Source organism: Colias philodice, chromosome 12, assembly GCF_061535455.1.
Source record: "Colias philodice isolate Cphi_HAF_F1 chromosome 12, ilColPhil1 Martin Lab GWU primary, whole genome shotgun sequence".
NCBI lineage: Eukaryota > Metazoa > Arthropoda > Insecta > Lepidoptera > Pieridae > Colias > Colias philodice.
The window spans coordinates 7,995,763-8,013,726 of record NC_143097.1 but is presented as its reverse complement, the minus strand read 5'-3'; the positions used below and the strand labels follow the sequence as shown (position 1 = coordinate 8,013,726).

Genomic DNA, 17,964 nt, shown 5'->3' with positions numbered 1-17,964 from the left:
TTTAAATGTTGTTTTTATTTTTCTTCGTCTCTGATCTATCTATTTTCTATTGATATCAGCTATCATCTAACTATCTATTGAATTTGTTACACAGGAAACTATTTAGAAGTTCTATAAATTTCTAGCAAACTATTTTAGTACTTAGTTGTTGAACATCAAATACAAGTAGGTGATTTGGGAATATAACTTCTATGATGGAAGTAAATAATGGTCATTATTGTATAGCCAAGGTATGTACTGGCTTCATGCATATTTTGCTTAATATCATTTCATCATTGATTACGATCTCGCTGTCACATTAGCAAATTGTGATTGCCGAAATGTCAACAGTCGACTTTGTCAGCAATGACTGTTGATTGATTTCTGTCAATAGTGTAGTTTGATTTGAAGGCTAAAACTAACACTACGTATGTCTAAGTACGTACGAATATTAAATCATGGCCTTTATATTTATTTTGTCCATTCCTTCCCTTGTTTGCTGTTTTCATTAATAATATAACCTTTCATTTAGGGAAATTGTTACATTATAATGAAACATTTAGCTTTTTATATAAAATATTATAGTTCATCATCATCATCATAATTCATTATATAATTCAGTAATCATTCCTCTCAGATGTTAATAGAATAGAGGGAAATAAAATTATTCCTTTCAATTTTTCCGCAAGCCGTATGAATCAGTTGAATATAACTTACAAAAATGGTAGTCATAAATTAATTGAACTAATCATCGGCACAGTCAAAGACCTAGCAGAATCCACTGAAATAGAGATAACATCAGAAGACGCGATAATATGAGATAAAACAAGTATGACTAATGATGATAAAATAGACTGAAATGTTTGTAATTGCTTAGAAAAATATAACATTAATTTCCATTGTGCATGAGTTCATACTGGAATTTAACTGGGATGTGATTCAGATAATATAATTGAAATCACAGATTAAAAATGCGTTTCGCTTTGGTGAAGAAGATTTGACGAGGAGACTAGGGAGTCTCAATTTTTACTTAATCTATCGTATTACATTATTTAAAAGCAAACTACACTCCACCGATGTAACTACGTTACAATTTTTAAGGACCACATCATAAAATTAGCTCTGTAGTCATAAGGTCGCCTATTGTGCAATTTATGTGTATTTCATACTAGCGGTCCGCCCCGGCTTTGCCCGTGGTACATATTTACGTTTTCTCTACATAAAAACCATCCTCGTAGTTCAAGGAATATAATAAAAAAAGAATTATCGAAATCGGTTCAGCCGTTCTCGAGTTATGCGCTTACCAACACATTTTGCGATTCATTTTTATATATAAGAAGAAGATTATGTTATGTCTTTAATTTGGTGTCTACAATAGAGCTCTCATTCATTTATTCATTCAAAGTGGTCATAATTTTACACATGATACACGATGGTTCTTTCGGAACCTTTGTGCCTATATTTTTAATTTGTCGCCAATTTTTATTCCAGGACACTAGCCAGACAATTGCTATAATAACAGTTGTTGATTGAGTTAGCCAATACAGTTTAACAGCTTAATTAATTTATAACACCAATGATTGTAAAATACCCTCCAATTATTTTAACAACAAATTCTCAGATACTGTATGGGAAAATAACTGGAATGATCGTTGTCTTGTTGAGAATTCAATTACATTTAGTGATTGTAGAAAGGGCGTGGTATCTTAACGAAGCTCTTTGACCGCTTTCTAACCGACATTTTATTAATTTGACATGTATCAATGTATTTAATTAACGATAATCAATAAAGCATTTAAACATAAACACTTTATTGGTTTAGTAATGAAAATAGTTAAATAGATAAGTACTTATGTAACTTTGCATGTAAGTGTACCTCAGAGGACTAATTCGTTACTTCGTAAAATTTCAAGCTTGAGTTATTATGTTGTAGAGCTGTTTAAAAAATCATATTTTTATTGAATAAACATTTGAATTTTTTTATTACGTCATCATTATCATACGCTCATTAATTCTTATCACATAAAATATGTAATTAATGCCTAATTATCGACTTACTTGCCACTTCTAAAATATAAATATATAATTGTAGAGTCGTAAATATTCTTTCATAAAACAGTTTACAGTTTTATTCAATTACATACTAGCTGTGCCCCGCGGTTTTAACCGCATTGCTCATCTCCTATTGGTCTTAGCTTGATGATATAATAACATGTAGCCTTCCTTGAAAAAATGGATTATCGAACTGTCAAATAATTTTTAAAATCGGACCCGTGGTTCCTGAGATTAGCGCGTTCCAAGCAAACAAACAAACTTCAGATTTATAATATTACTATCGTTCATGTATTACGTTAACCCAGCCACTTAACATGCAAGCAAGTTGAATTACTCAACTTCGTCCATTGTAGGTATTCCTTGATGGTCGCCATTGTAGTTTCGTTTATTCGCGTCCTAACTTCGCTAACTTAGTTACGACATACAAGTTAGTGTCTATTTAAAGCGCTTCGTAATTGGCCTTGTGTTTTCTAGTGATTTTGTATGCCTGACAAATAATATATATTTTTCTATAATAGAGAAATAGTAAAGTATGTTTTTGTAAAAAATGTGTTAATGCATATGCAATATGCCTCAACTCTATTTTTAAATACATACAAATAAGTTTGGAAAAAGTTTTTGAGTTACAATAAAAATATTTAAACAGTTAACATAAGTTTAGTCATCATCATCACTACATAGTATAAAACAAAGTCGCTTTCCCTGTCCCTATGTCCCTATGTCCCTTTGTACGCTTAAATCTTTGAAACTACGCAACGGATTTTGATGCGGTTTTTTTTAATAGATAGAGTGATTTAAGAGGAAGGTTTATATGTATAATAACATCCATTAAATAGTGGAGAAGTACTGTTATTTTTGAGGTTTCTAATGTGATGTCGTAAAAAATTACATTTTTTCCGCTTATATGCAAACGCAGGCTGAACCCTACGAGTTTTATCAAAATAATGTACTAAGTATTTTACACATTGAAAAGGTCTACAGAAAAGTCCGCGATGGTATATGTCTATCTCTTATGGATAACCCACAATAACATTTTTTGTCATTTATTTTTTACGACAAATAATAGCTAATTTTCGAAGCGATTTTCACCAATACAGCATTAATCCTTAACCAATTAAATACCTTGAATACATTGTTCATTTAATATAGATCTATATGGCCCTTTACAACGTATGATTTAAGTGAATATTTTCGAAGATATTACAGATTTAAAAATTGCGGGACGTAGCGTTGGCGGCGGTACCGGCCGGCCGGGCCGCTATGTTTTTATATAATATGTACAACGTTCACAGTTTTTCTGTAGTGTATTTAGTATCAGCATTGCACCCGTGCGAAGCCGGGGCGGGTCGCTAGTAAATTATATACTGATTGTCTTTAGTTATTTAATATCGTTTTCTAATGGTTTTAAATCAAATTGTTACTCTCTCGTTTCACTTAAAGTATGTCAACGTTTTGCTAAATTATTTGAACTTAAATATACGACTCTAGCTTAGGCCTTGACGCATTTCGTAATTAAATCTATGTGGTATCTATGTAGATGCCCCAAAGGAGAATGGGCAAATTGGGCCTGAAACTTGGGCTAAGACCAATACACACGAAATATTGTTTTTGTGATAGATCATTACACATACCTTACGAAAAAAATAAAATAAAAAAATAAATCAACCGGGTTCTTGTACAGTCAAGGCAAAAAGTTTTATTTATTTGGCTATAATTTTGCGCACAATAACGGTGTTTTTAATTCGAGTGAAGTAAATATAAATCTAAATGTCACTGGAGTGACTGAGTTTAACCACAAAAAACGTCTAACTACGTTGAATTATAATAAACACGAATTGGAGTAACATAAAGATATTATTGTCATTGTCTTATAACAGTTATTTATTGCAAAAATATTATACAGAAAGAAATAAAACTTGATGTGACTGTACAAAAACCCGGTTGATTATTTTTTTATATATATTTTTCCCGTTATGTATGTGTTATGATCTATTAAAAAAACAATATCTCATGTGTATTGGTCCAACTCAAGGGTCCAGGCCCAACTTCCATAGTAAAATGCCCATTCTCCTTTGAAATCTACATATCCTCGTCAGCGGATTATGACCTAAATCCTAATTAAAGGTCTGAGTCCGTACAATGGGAACAAAAATGTGTTGATGAATGATGCATTGATGGGTATTCACCTCTACTTATACGTGGTGTTTTGTTATTGTTAATGGTATGTTTTTTATGCCTAGGTACCTTTAATGTAAGAAATAATAATTCTTTCAAAATATAATGAGCCCTAATCTCATTGCAAGAACCTGGACTTTCGTTGTTATTTTCGAACATAATATAATATCTTCTTCATAATAATAGGTACATTAAAAAGTAACGTTTTAATCTTAATAAAATGGTTAAGACGAAGGCATTTTTCCAAGAAGATGTTGAAAAATGCCCAAAATGCTTACAATAATATTCACATTTTCAAACTAATGTTGCAAATTACAAGATAAATGTTATCAGACAACTAATACTTGTCAAAATCTGTTTTATTATATCAGACTAAGAAAATGCTAAAGAAGCGAATTTTATTAAGCCTAGACTAGAATAATTGAATTTGATTTGTATTTGCTATTCACAATAGTCACTCTACTATTAACAAATTTCTAATCAAATTTCCACTAATAAATAGTTATATTTATGAATATAAAATAAACATAATTATAGGTTAATAATGTTCAAAGAAAAATGAAATTCAAATTAGTATTGTGTATTCGAAATTCCCATAAAAAGAGCAAGAAATAGAAAAGCTTTGTTTATTTACTGAGTATTTGAGAGAATTTCTATTTCTTTTTAAAACAATAGGTTTATATTATTACTTTATATCTACGCCTATAAAGAGGGCGCAGCTACGGACTACGGAATTTCAAACTTAATTTTTATTAATTTATGTTTTTACAACTGAAAGACACACAAATGTTTTAATTGAAATGAACTAAATTATACGTAGGTGACATCATGGTTTTAATTGATCTTTAAATAAGATTATTTTTATCGAAATTGTCTCATTTATATTTTGAGCATTCAACATTATGCTGACCTTATGCTGGCCAATTAATTGCCTCATGCCTGTATCTTATAACGTATCTTCTATAATGTACATAATATTTACTTGATTTGATTATAATTTATAAAGTATACAATACAAAGGTTTGTACCTATATATCTGAAATTCTATCCATAACCATGTTTGATTCTTACACTCATTTATACTTACACATACGCACATACACAAACACATTTAAAAAATAATGAACATGAAAAGTTATGGACCGATGAATGCAATGATTAATTCTGGAACTTCAAACAATATTACCTGAAACGTCAGCAATATTTCTAATATAGTTGCCAGTACATCGAAAGTATACAGCTGCGAGTTGCTATATTGTTTGTCTTGGCCCCGAACACCGTGTGAAGTCACGTAATAGTCCAATGGCTATTACTTGTGTCAGACAGACACGTTTGTATTGGAAAATATGAAACATTATACTTTGCTGCGATAGCGAAATTTGTTTGGATCTATCAGTGTTAAGTATGGTAAGTTCGATTGATGTTTATTACTCAAATACTAATATGGATTTGTTTTTACAGTTTTAGCGGAAAGTTTAGTAATTGCAATAAAGACAGCATCTATCAATTAATGATTATATCGATGTAGGTACCTGGACAAAAATGAATCATAATTCGTTCAGCCATGCTCATGTAATATTATATTCATAAAGAGTCTTATGTTTGCATTTATAATAACAGTATTGTTCTTAATAATGCGAAAACTTTATTTGTCTGTCATTAACAGAGTTTACCTACATTCATCCTAATATAATATAATATTATCACAGTATTATTGTAATACTGTGATATTATCTATACTAAGATCTAGGGTAGTCTAACTTTGTGTGCCTACTTTACATAGGTGAAGGTATAATGTGGGCGGTAGGAGATTTAACTGGTTAACCTGTGAAATAGGATTGTGTTCAGCGCAGGATACCTATAAACCTAGATAGTTTTACCGTTTAGTGAATAATTTAATAAATAACGATTTAAAAATTGATAGCTCGATAAAGGCTTATGATCAAGTAAGGTATCTAATATTTAAAAAGTTACTCGATGAGACAATTTTATGACAATTCTCGATTTCTGTAAGTAGTTTTAAATACCATTTCATATACTTAGATATATTTTATTTAATTAGTACCTAAGTGTGTATTTACGTATTAGGTATATTAATTAAAATATGTACTGAATTTTAAAATTTGCATTCAATACCTAATTGTAAAACAATCTAAGGCATTTCATACAAATGACCTACATATTGAAAATAGAAGTAACTGGTCCCTATAAACCAAGGTTGATGGAGTCATAAAACCTTAATGGTAGATATTAAATCTAACAAACGTTTAAAATAATCAATGCAATTAGATACGCAGATAAATAGTGTAATTATAAATGTATAAAAATATGCAGGTTACTCTTATTTTATGGGTTAATGTTGTAATTAATCGAAGCTATTTGGAGAAAGTTGAAATTAGATTAGATTTGTATCATACATGGGTCTAAAAAGTATTTTTAGACCCATGTATGATTATCGACTATAAAGTACGTTTGATTTTAGCTTTTTTAGCTTTTGAAAAACATACCTAGAAGAAAAATAAAAGAGAGTAAGTACATTATTTTAATATTGTCATGTAACTACAAAAATAAATTTTTATACATATCATCTCATATCATGTCCTTTCGAGAAATTTATTTTATTAAATACTAGCTTTCCGCCCGCGGCTTCGCCCGCTTTGTCTAAAACATAATAAATTATATACTAAAACCTTCCTCTTGAATCACTCTATCTATTCAAAAAACGTAGTTTTAAAGATTAAAGCATACATAGGGACATAGGGACAGAGAAAGCGACTTTGTTTTATACTATGTAGTGATGTATGTAACTCTATTGTAGAGTGATTTGTTGTGACTTACATGAATGCAGTGATGCAGAAAATTATACAAATAATTAAAATCTTCAGTTCTTCTGTTTGCTTAAACGCGCTAATTACTGAAATTTTAGGCCAATTTTAAAAATTCTTTCCGTGTTATATATCATAACTAGATTTCCGCCCGCGGCTTCGCCCGCGTTTTCAAAGGAAAACCCGCATAGTTCCCGTTCCCGTGGGATTTCCGGGATAAAACCTATCCTATGTGTTAATCCAAGTTACCCTCTATATGTGTGCTAAATTTCATTGTAATCGGTACAGTAGTTTTTACGTGAAAGAGTAACAAACATCCATACATCCATACATCCATACATCCATACAAACTTTCGCCTTTATAATAGTATTAAGATTAAGATTAAGATATAGCCCTGCCTTTATCGGTAGTATTTAATAATAGCAAAGCTAGCTAATGTTTAATAATACCTATAGATTAATATCTTACTTACTTAAATGTAACATGGAAATATTTATAGTGAAGTCCCATGTCCCCAAGTGGGGTAAGGGGCAGATGCATTATACATCTGTTTCACTGATCAACTTTTCAGGGACAAGTAGGTGATCAGCCTTCTGTGTCCTGCCAGACCAAGACATTTTTTCTTCTTCATCTCCTCCGGGAACTGAACCCAGGACCCCTCGTTGCTACGCTCACACTTCAACCACTGTACCAAGGAGGCGGTCATAAATATTTAATTGTACTTAAATACGAGTATGCATGATTACAATCTCGCAAATAAATGCATTTAAATTTAATAGTGCAGGTTTGTCTTGTTAGACCCCTTCCTACGCTTAAATGCTTCCCACACTTCAGTAAATAATTTATTGTTTACTATAATTAGGTACATATTATATATACCTAAATATGAAAAAGGATATTTAAAATTCATAGATTGTTTGTTGTTATATTTTATTTATTGTCTCTAACAGATTAAGAATTTAAGTAGGTAGGTAATATACGAAAATAATCTTCAAAAATATTTTATTGTGTAATCATAATAAAACCGTGACCTTTAAATGAGCGATAGATAATATAAATTATAAGTTCCTATTATTAATAGGTTCATTCTTATTATCATTACATTCGTCCAAAGTATATTATTTTAAAAACATTTCATAGTACCTATTATAGGAATAGTATACAAGAGTTAACAGTTTCTTATAAATATTTAACCAATCAAATATTCCAGAAATAATTATTTATATGTTAAAATAATGACACGTTATTAATATCTAGGAATCGATATTTATTATAAAAGAAAACGTGTGGCACTCGAGGACTGCCTTGGTAAAGCTATTGCATAGCATCGCTGTGCCGGTGGGAGTTTAAGGTTGTTGAGTGTAGGTGTTAGGTTTTTTCGTTACGGAATTTTTACATTCGGTCGCCGCGTTCAATGTCTTGAGATAAAAGCTATGGAATAGCTTAAGAAAAACATGTTTATGTTTAACCATTTGCAAAGCATTCTTGGTCATTACAAAAACCGCTTTCCAGTAAACAAGTTTAAACCTAAAATTATCCCGTAACTTCCCATCCTGACGTGTAATTTTAATAAGTTGCGTGTTCAAAACGGTTATATTTATTGCAGAAGATTTAAATTTAAAACCAATAATATAAAATATATGAAGATTGCAATGTATTTCTATGAATTAACTCACACAGGTTTTTATTTAAGTGAAACACATTTTCGAAATAACTATTAATAAAGTCAAAATACCGGTAGAAATTCAAGATCAATTTCATGTAAAAAAAGGTAAACAAACTTCAACATTGCAATATTTGAAGCATTTTATGCATCAGTTTTGTGTAAAAAAATTCTTTATTATTAATGTTGCCGAATAAATTTTAATTCATTTGTTAAAAAATCTGCAAATATTTTCTATAAAACTGTTAATACCAAATTATTTTACTTCGACTTAATAAATATCAATATAAAAATAAAATAATGAACCACGTAAACACGAAAATTACTTACAAAATTAACTTCATCATGTTAACTTTTCATCACAAATCACAACACAACACAAATTTCACGTAAAATTCACACTTCCATACTACACACGATGTGAGTGCGCGCGCACACGCAGCGTCGCCTTTATGACTGATCACTGAATGTATCTCTGATACCGCGCAAGGAAAGAGCTTAAAACCTAAACCACATATAGCTATGTCACACGTAAAATACATGATGTCAATAAAGGTAAATAGTATCGAAAATTAAGTGAGTAATTTGTGAGGAAAATCGTTATTATGAATTATTTTGAGACCCTTAAATTAATAATGTGTCTTATCTGGAATTATTATATTACTAGCGTTCCGCCCCGGCTTCGCCCGTGATACATGTTTACGTTTACTCTCCATAAATACTATCCTCGTTCTTCGAGGAATATTATAAAAAAATAATTATCGAAATCGGTCCAGCCTTCACGCGTGACCAAGGGAAATATGTTTTCAATTTTTAGATTTTAATAATAATCCATATCAGATTCATTCGTCTGTAAACTCTACGTACATATCTTATTTAAGTTTTTATTATATAAATTCATTCATAAGAATGTCTAAGAGCGAATGCCCGGACGCAAATATCGATAAATAAAGATATTTATATCACGATGGGTGCTAAATTTTGCGCGTTTCTTTTTTAAATTCGAAATCAAGGTAAAGCGACGTGTTCGCTATTATTATACAACTAGCTGCGCTCCGCGGTTTCACCCGCCTGGCTGCGCTTCTGTTGCTCTTAGCGTGATGATATATTATAGCCTTCCTCGATAAATGGCCAATGGGCTATCCAACACCGAAATAATTTTTCAAATCGGACAAGTAGTTCTTGAGATTAGCGCGTTCAAACAAATAAACATACAAACTCTTCAGAATAGTGTAAATAAACCGAATTCTGATTCATGTGAATTTTGTATAGAATTTATAACAATGTAGAGCAATAAAAATAATATTAATTTTATTCTATTTACTTGCTGTATTTTTAGGTATTGGAAATGAAGTTTTATTTCTCGGATTGTGAATCTGCGAACAAATAACGATAAAAAATACAATGCCTCAATTAAGTATAGTATACAAAACACTATTACCTATTGGAAAAAATAATGTTTTATTTTTTAAATATTTATAAATTGTATTGTTACGATAATATCCTTATATAATTTTATTTATAGTTATGTTAAGTCATCGTTATAATAAAACAGAAATATTACCGTAATATGTATATCCGTTTTGTTAAACAAGCTTGTAAAATTAGCAAACTAAACGTTTTGCATGTGTCACATTTAGTATGTTTGCTCACGAGTCACAGTGTAGGTATCGGTAGCCAAACAACATTTTATCTTATCAATACATTACATACATTTTGGCACAGTTAGACGGAACTACCTATCCCGTAAAAGCAGCCGATAAAATTCGCTTTCAGAGTAATAAAAATCAACCTCTTATTTATCTATACTAATATTATGAAGTAGTAGAGTTTGTTCGTTTGCTTGAACGCACTAAATCTCTGGAATAACGGGTCCAATTTGAATAAATCTTTCACTGGTAGATAGCCTATTTTTCGATGAAGGCTATGAGCTATATATCATCACAATAAAACAAATAGGAGCGGAGTAATACGGGTAGAATCGTAGAGCACAGCTAGCCATTAATTATATCACTAGCTATATTATATTTTCTATAGTCAATAGACAACAGCATTACATTTAGTTATGCTAATTACACACAAAACACATAGATCACTCACGATTGTTTACTAAACAAATATATTCGTGAACTAAAAATATATATAGGTCAAACGTCTGCATTGAGACCGCCGATTAGTGTCATAGCACTGTCAACTGTAGTGTCAAGTTTTTGGACACTCGACAAACCCGTCTAGGTCGGATGTTTTTATGACGAGAAATCATTTCTGACTCTTGACATTTGACGAGCTTAAAACTTTTTTTTTTATGAATATGAAATGTCCCGTTTAGCGGCTTTGTGTGACATTTTTGGTGGATGAATCGAGATGACAATAATATGATAAGGAATACTTTAACTATTACTATCACTATGGACTTCCATACTACTTACTAGTACTTTAGACTACTTAGTAGTAAAACGCACTTTTGTTATAAATGGTATATTGACCATGAGTATATGTAGTAAAATGGATTCTTCAAAATTTTTCATTTATAAATTCATTCACTCACTTAATCATTCGAATGCTATAAAACTAAATATCAAACGTTTTCGACAACTGTATCTGTCTCATACATCCTAATAGTACATACTGTCTGATAATACTCAGCTAAATTATAATATTATGTAGAAAGTTATCGCGCAACCTTCGTTAATTTAAAAAATTTCCATATATAATATTGAATATCATAACATAATAACTAAACATTCGACCGGCATATTTGGATTGAAAATTCTTTAATAAATAGTTATTAAAATAAACGATTCGCTTATTAGACTTGTCATGTTATTGGTAAAATATTAAAATTAGGCTTGCGTGTTTTGACTGTGTTATTTTAATGGCATCGTAAATAACTGGTCGCTTTTTACTCGAATAAATTAAACTAGTTATTAACATATTACCTATAGATTGAAATGTCTGTGCTGTTAAAGAAAGCTTTCATTCAACTCAATATTATGTTATTTTTTTAATATTTTGCGAATAAAGTACACATTTAATGTGTATAAAGTGCATGTTTTTGCAAGCTTAAAATTTTCAAGCGCTCTTTTATGCAGCTCTATACTTTGAAGGTTAAAGAGTACCTAATGTAGGGTTACAATTTAAGAAAACATATGCAACATTGCCTTTATAGAAGATAGAAGAGAAGAGATTTATAGAACATAGCCTTGCATATTTTATAATATCTAGAGCATTTAATGCAAATCCATACTAATATTATAAATGCGAAAGTAACTCTGTCTGTCTGTCTGTTACTCAATCACGCCTAAACTACTGAACCAATTTGCATGAAATTTGGTATGGAGATATTTTGATACCCGAGAAAGGATATAGGCTACCTTTTATTGCGAAATATGTACCACGGGCGAAGCCGGGGCGGACCTCTAGTGGTATATAATTTACCTAGAGCAATATTACATAGTAGGTATAATGTTAGTATAGTTCCACATACTAAAGGTCGATGATTAATCAAAAATGTATGAGATAAATAAAATCCTTGTAATGACATCATTCGTCGCACTGTTTGATGCGCCGGCTTTAAGGTGCGTTCACATTGGTATTAAATAACGAGAAAATATTCGCGTTCAATTAGAATAAGCGATTAATTACAGTGCGACACAAAAGAGATGAAAATAAATGAGGGCGCCACCGTCGCTCATATAGCAACACTGATCCTGCGACGCAAGCGATCTTGATACTATAGAATAAAAATCCAAAAATCTATATATATAATCTAAAATAAATACCGCGATTTAAACCGTTATAATTGTTTCATTGTAGCAATATTGTAAATTTAAGACAAAAATACATTAGTATTTTAATTGACCTACCTAGGTCAAATTTTACTTAAATGTATTTGGAATTAGTTATTTTATAAAAATCGGTCAAGTGCTTAGACTGCAGAGGCGCACATAGAATCAAACATACAAACAAACAAGCATACATGCAGCTCAAACACATTACCCTCTTTCTGGGTCCGTCGGGTAGAAAAAAACAAGGCGATTTGAAAACCACATATTTTTATTTTTTTTGTAGATAAATTTTGTACATTAATATAATTCATCAAAATCTAAATATTCTACTCCTTCATTACTCTGTTTCGAAGTACTGGCAAGAGGGTACGGGGCATCTTCAGTATCTGTAAATATGATACAGTAAATATGATTTTTTTTCTTATGGTTTGATTGATTAATAGATAGATAGCTGTATGAAAACAGTTATCACTATACTATGTAGTAAAATCTAAACTAGGTACTTTATTTGAGGCTGGTTGGATTGGATATAACTTCTTGACTCAAATTGTGCTGGTCGCACTATAAAAACTAGTTCTTGTTTACATACAAATAACCTCAAATTAAATTGCGAAAACGTAATAATCGCCATACATACATACATTAAACACTCGTCACTAATGGAATATTCTATTTTACGTAGTACTGAGCAAAAATAAATGGAATCTCACCGGTATATTCTGCTGTACGTTTGTAAACGTTTTCCAAATCAGTCAATAAATTTCCAGCTTGAAATTCGGACAAACACCGAATAAAAACTTTATACACCACATCACGGACACCGCTACGTTTAACCTTTTTCATGATGTCTCCTTTTTTATTTAAATTTCTTGTTCTAAATAACAATTTTATCTCAATAATTCTCCACTTCACGAAAAAAACAACAAATTTTTATTCAACTTGACAGCTACATTGCCAATTCAGGGTTGCCAGGTAATGAAAAACGAATTAGTTCCAAAATAATTAATTTCATCTCTTTTATGTCGTACTATAATTCTTTAGCCTTTAATAGCCAATATTGAAGTGTTGGAATTTGATAATAAATCTGGATAAATTGCTACTTTAGACATTATAATAATTTTATTAATCGGGGAGTCAATACACAGCTGTTATAAGTATTAATATACTTATGTTAAATAAAAATCAAGAAATAAGGGACAATTTCCATTTTTTAGCCAAAGGAAAACTTCTGAACATATTATTTAAAAAAGCGGTGCGCTATGTTACACCAGTTTAACAAACAAGATTTTACACTTTAAAAACTTTTGTTTTGTTTAACGCGACAGTGCGTCATTCCTTTTTCGCCAGAAGCAAAACATCTTCCTTCCTAAACATAATATTTTTAATGAAATAAATATAAAAATAACTCTTGTTGCAAGTGCAGAGAAGTTCGTGGAGAGGCGTTTCATTGTCTTCATAAAGTTTAACAAGACCAACAATTACTCATAACTCATAGCTGTTAGAAGTGACTTAATACACATTTGAATTCTCCTGAATTAAATTAAAAGTTCCATCAGGATCGCACCCTTGTTATCGGATCTATTTATTACTGATAACCTTTTATCTATGAACAGATAGTTACGCTCCTTTGTTTTACATAAATAATATTAATATTATGCTGTATTACTTACATTTATACCAACATGACTCATTCAATACGTGCGTGTTTTAATCACTAGGTTTAAAGGAGTTAACAAGCAAGTGGACATTATAACGTGTTAAAATTATATACAACTCTTAATATCAAGTCTGTCCTTAGTATTTAAATTATGCATAGCCCTTCCAAATTCACACCAGCCACTCGGCTAACATCTTAAATAATTCATTTGGTCCGCCCAACAGTGAATGTTCGATATAATTATAAAATACATCACTAAAGTCAATATTACGAATATAATGCTGTTTATTGAAAAATCGCACTTATTATTTGCTGATTAGAAACGTTAGTTGCATTCACATTAAGGATTGAGAAAGGTCGATAAAATGTCACATAACGCAGTATATTCTACGGAAAGTCCAGAGATAATTAGTACAAATTTAACTGTCTTGGTAATCCATAATGCACAAGTTTATTAAAGGATATTAACACCAATATTTACGAAGAAAACAAGAGTAGTAATTAATTTTAGGGTCCTTTGTTTGTTTTATTCAGAATGTAGGAAACAAAGACACCTCATGTTGGGATAATATTTCAATACATTTTGAACTAAGGTTCGTTGGAATCAATCATGGATTTAAAGGGTTATAATTATATAGGGATATGATCTCACATTTTTCTCCTAACCTAGGAATCTAATTTTCGGGTCAATAGCTTCTGCCACCAGTTCACTAACTGGATAAAAAATAGACTATCATCTGGACCTAAAATATCTTCAAATATTATTTCAAAGATCTAGTCAAGAATACAAAATATGTACTGTCTGTTTTCAGCCGATATATGACACTTATATACTATATAGTAGCACGTGGTAGCAAGTACACGAGGAAGAACACCTGCGATAAATTCGTCCGCTTAGTTTAATAATGATATTGAAAAAAACATTCAAATAAAATACACAAATAAATACTCTTAACAACATCTTCTCTAGCAAGAAGACATCTCTACCCTTACATAATATAAAGTCAGCAGAATCTACCCAACGCTTCAACAAATGAAATCATACACAGAAAACAACGAATTAAAGCTTCTACGATCAACTAACAAGTCAGACGTGACGAGTGTTCCCAAAGCGTCGTACAGGGTGATATTTCAGGTATTAAGCAGGTAATGGCCCATACATCCGCTCCTAATGGGCCCTCTTCACAATGGGCAGCGTTGGCCCAACAAATGATCGTCGATGTTTGCCGCCAATTATGAACTATCTACAATCACGCTCATAAACATTTAAGACGATACACAAAAAAAAATCTACTGCTTGGCGGGCGGAGTCTAATAGCTCGCTATCGCGAACGCGGGTGTGCGCGAAGTCATTCTTGCAAACTCGCCGCGCTGCCGCTGGCCGACTCGGGACAAACATGTATGGAGTCGTCATACAGTTATATTATTGTTATACATATATTTAATTGTTGATTTATTGGTTTTATTTTCTTGCTTAAAAACAAATAATCTTCTTTTTAACAACCACTTAGACATTATTAATAATTATTATTATTTCGTAATGTTTACTTTATTACAAAATAATACAGGTTATAAATAATCCTTAAAATAACAAAAAATATTGTTACTCTGAAAAAATGAAATGGTACTCAATAACGCGGACTACTGAATTGATTTAGATAGAATTTGATGCTGACGTAGATATTACATCATGCCCAGAAATGAAAGGTACTATTTCTGAAAGAAGTTATAAACCCTAATTCTTCTCAGTCAAAGTCAAGAGTGGAAGATATCACTAATACAGTAAAACTGATGCGAAACTTTGGATGTTAATTTGTATATTTTTTTGTTAGTTGTTACTTAATCACGTCAAGACTACATTACCAATTTTGATAAAATATAGCTAATTGCCTGGATTTATACATAGGATACTTTTTATCCGAACTGAACACTTCTGTGGGATAAAACAGGATTCACGATATAACCTAATTCCACGCGGGCAAAGCCGCGGTCGGAATGATATTTTTTTAAATAAAAAAATTGTTTAAAAAAAACACAAAATATATTGACGCATGTATTTATTTTTTGCACTCTATTATAATTGTAATTATTCATTACAAATAATCAAAATAAAATAGCCAGCACAAAGTTAGGCCCTGGTAGGGTAGGTAGGCAGGTACGTAGCAATGTGAGACGAACACTGGCTTATTTATACCAATAATAATGTATTATAAACATTAAATTAAGTTTACTTTCTAACAACAAAAATACATAATATTAGCTAATGTGAAAACGAATCAACCAATCATCCCACAACAATGAAATGTGCACACAAATATTCATCCAAATCGGTTCATGTGATTAGGAGGAGTGACTGCAGCGCCATCTTCCGGGCCCAATTGTGTTTCCAGATCACCCAGGAACTCAATTTAATATACTTACACAAAATTTTTCGAAATGAAAACTCACATTACTATGTAAATATGAATATAAACCTGTATTAGTACTAAGCAATTGCCCGCACAGGTGTAGTAAGTATAAATGAAATAAATATCAACATCAAATTCTTTATACAACATACTTATCTACCACCTACTAAGAAATGTAATTCTTGAAATTTTTTCGTATTTTTTTTTAAATATAATACTACTCCAATGAGCTCCTGTTCCATATTACATCCACCATACTTCCACTAAGTTCACCATGATTTTTTATTTCTTTGCCCTTTGTTGCTTTTTGCTAAAAATGGAATCATGCGATAAAACCAGTAGAGCGTTGATAACATACATTTTTGACTAAATAAAGGTACTTACGAAGGAGTGGGTTCACATTGTGAACAATCAGTGGGTTTATTTTCCTTCTGGATTCTGGATTTCTGAAAAGATTAACTATGCTATAAATGAAAAAATCTTACATATTCGTTATGTACTTAAAACAGGGGTATATATCAAACATCGTCTATAATACAATTATCATCAAATTTAAAATAAAACCAACTTACTTCATTAATTTTTTCCAATTGTAAGCATTCTTTTTCCTCCAACCTTTATGTTTCTTCTTCTTATTTTCTTTAGTGTCCCCATTTGTCTCATTTTGTCTTATCGTGTTGTCACCCTTTTTTACGATTGCGCGAGCGACACAAGTTCCCCGTGTGACGGCCGTAGCGGGAATGACTCGTGCAGCGATCGGGGTAGGAAGGTACAGGGCGGCTCTCGCTATATTGGCTGGTCGCGCGCTAATTTCAAGTATTTCTTGTTTATTTCAAAACCATCGCATATTTCAAAATTCTAACACGGTAGCCGTATAGGTTGTATATTTTATAGTTAATATCCAAAAAGTCGTAACTTTACGTTTGTTATTTTGAAGATGCCAGAGATTAAAAAAAAATAACAATGAGAACTTTGTATTTTTTTTCTATCGAGAAAATATCACGGAATCATGTTTCTAAAACGGTAGACGTATTGTGTTACTATTGAACTTTCTTGTCAAGAATTTTCATCACGACAACTTTAATAATATAAAAATTACGAAGGTTTAAAAAGGGCCGTAAATGTTAGAAAAATTAATTCATCACCTTAAGCCCGCTCCCATGGCCTCTACTCGCCCAACGCTGCCCATTATGAAGAGGGCCCGTCAGGTAAAGCAGGTATTAATGGTCCATACATCCGCTCCTATCATTATTAAGTTTACCGCGTCATCGAATGCGAGTGATAACGGTCCAATGGTTTATAGAGTTAGGATACAATGTAGTGATTATCTTCATTAATTTTGCCGCTCTGTTTCAGTTTAGACTTAGACATTGGGGACATATCATTTGTATATTTCAATTCTTAGACGAACTT

General features: G+C 31.3%; 1 protein-coding gene and 1 long non-coding RNA gene across 6 annotated transcripts in view; both read right to left on the bottom strand.

Annotated features, from left to right (window-relative positions):
* LOC149484178 (uncharacterized) overlaps nucleotides 1–9,143 on the bottom strand; it is a 69,375-nt gene extending 60,232 nt beyond the window's left edge. For all 5 annotated transcript variants that reach the window (XM_089701781.1, XM_089701783.1, XM_089701785.1 and 2 more), the window contains exon 1: nucleotides 9,029–9,143. In XM_089701781.1, coding sequence (XP_089557907.1) covers nucleotides 9,029–9,045 — 17 coding nt within the window. In that variant the 5' untranslated portion in view covers nucleotides 9,046–9,143. The remainder of the gene's footprint in view (nucleotides 1–9,028) is intronic.
* A 6,642-nt stretch (nucleotides 9,144–15,785) lies between these two features.
* Nucleotides 15,786–17,683, bottom strand: LOC149484177 (uncharacterized). The gene is made up of 3 exons (XR_016316336.1): nucleotides 17,124–17,683; nucleotides 16,936–16,997; nucleotides 15,786–16,861 (listed from the first exon to the last, which is right to left on the bottom strand). It is a non-coding gene; the product is annotated as an uncharacterized LOC149484177 (long non-coding RNA).
* Between the last annotated feature and the right edge of the window lie 281 nt (nucleotides 17,684–17,964).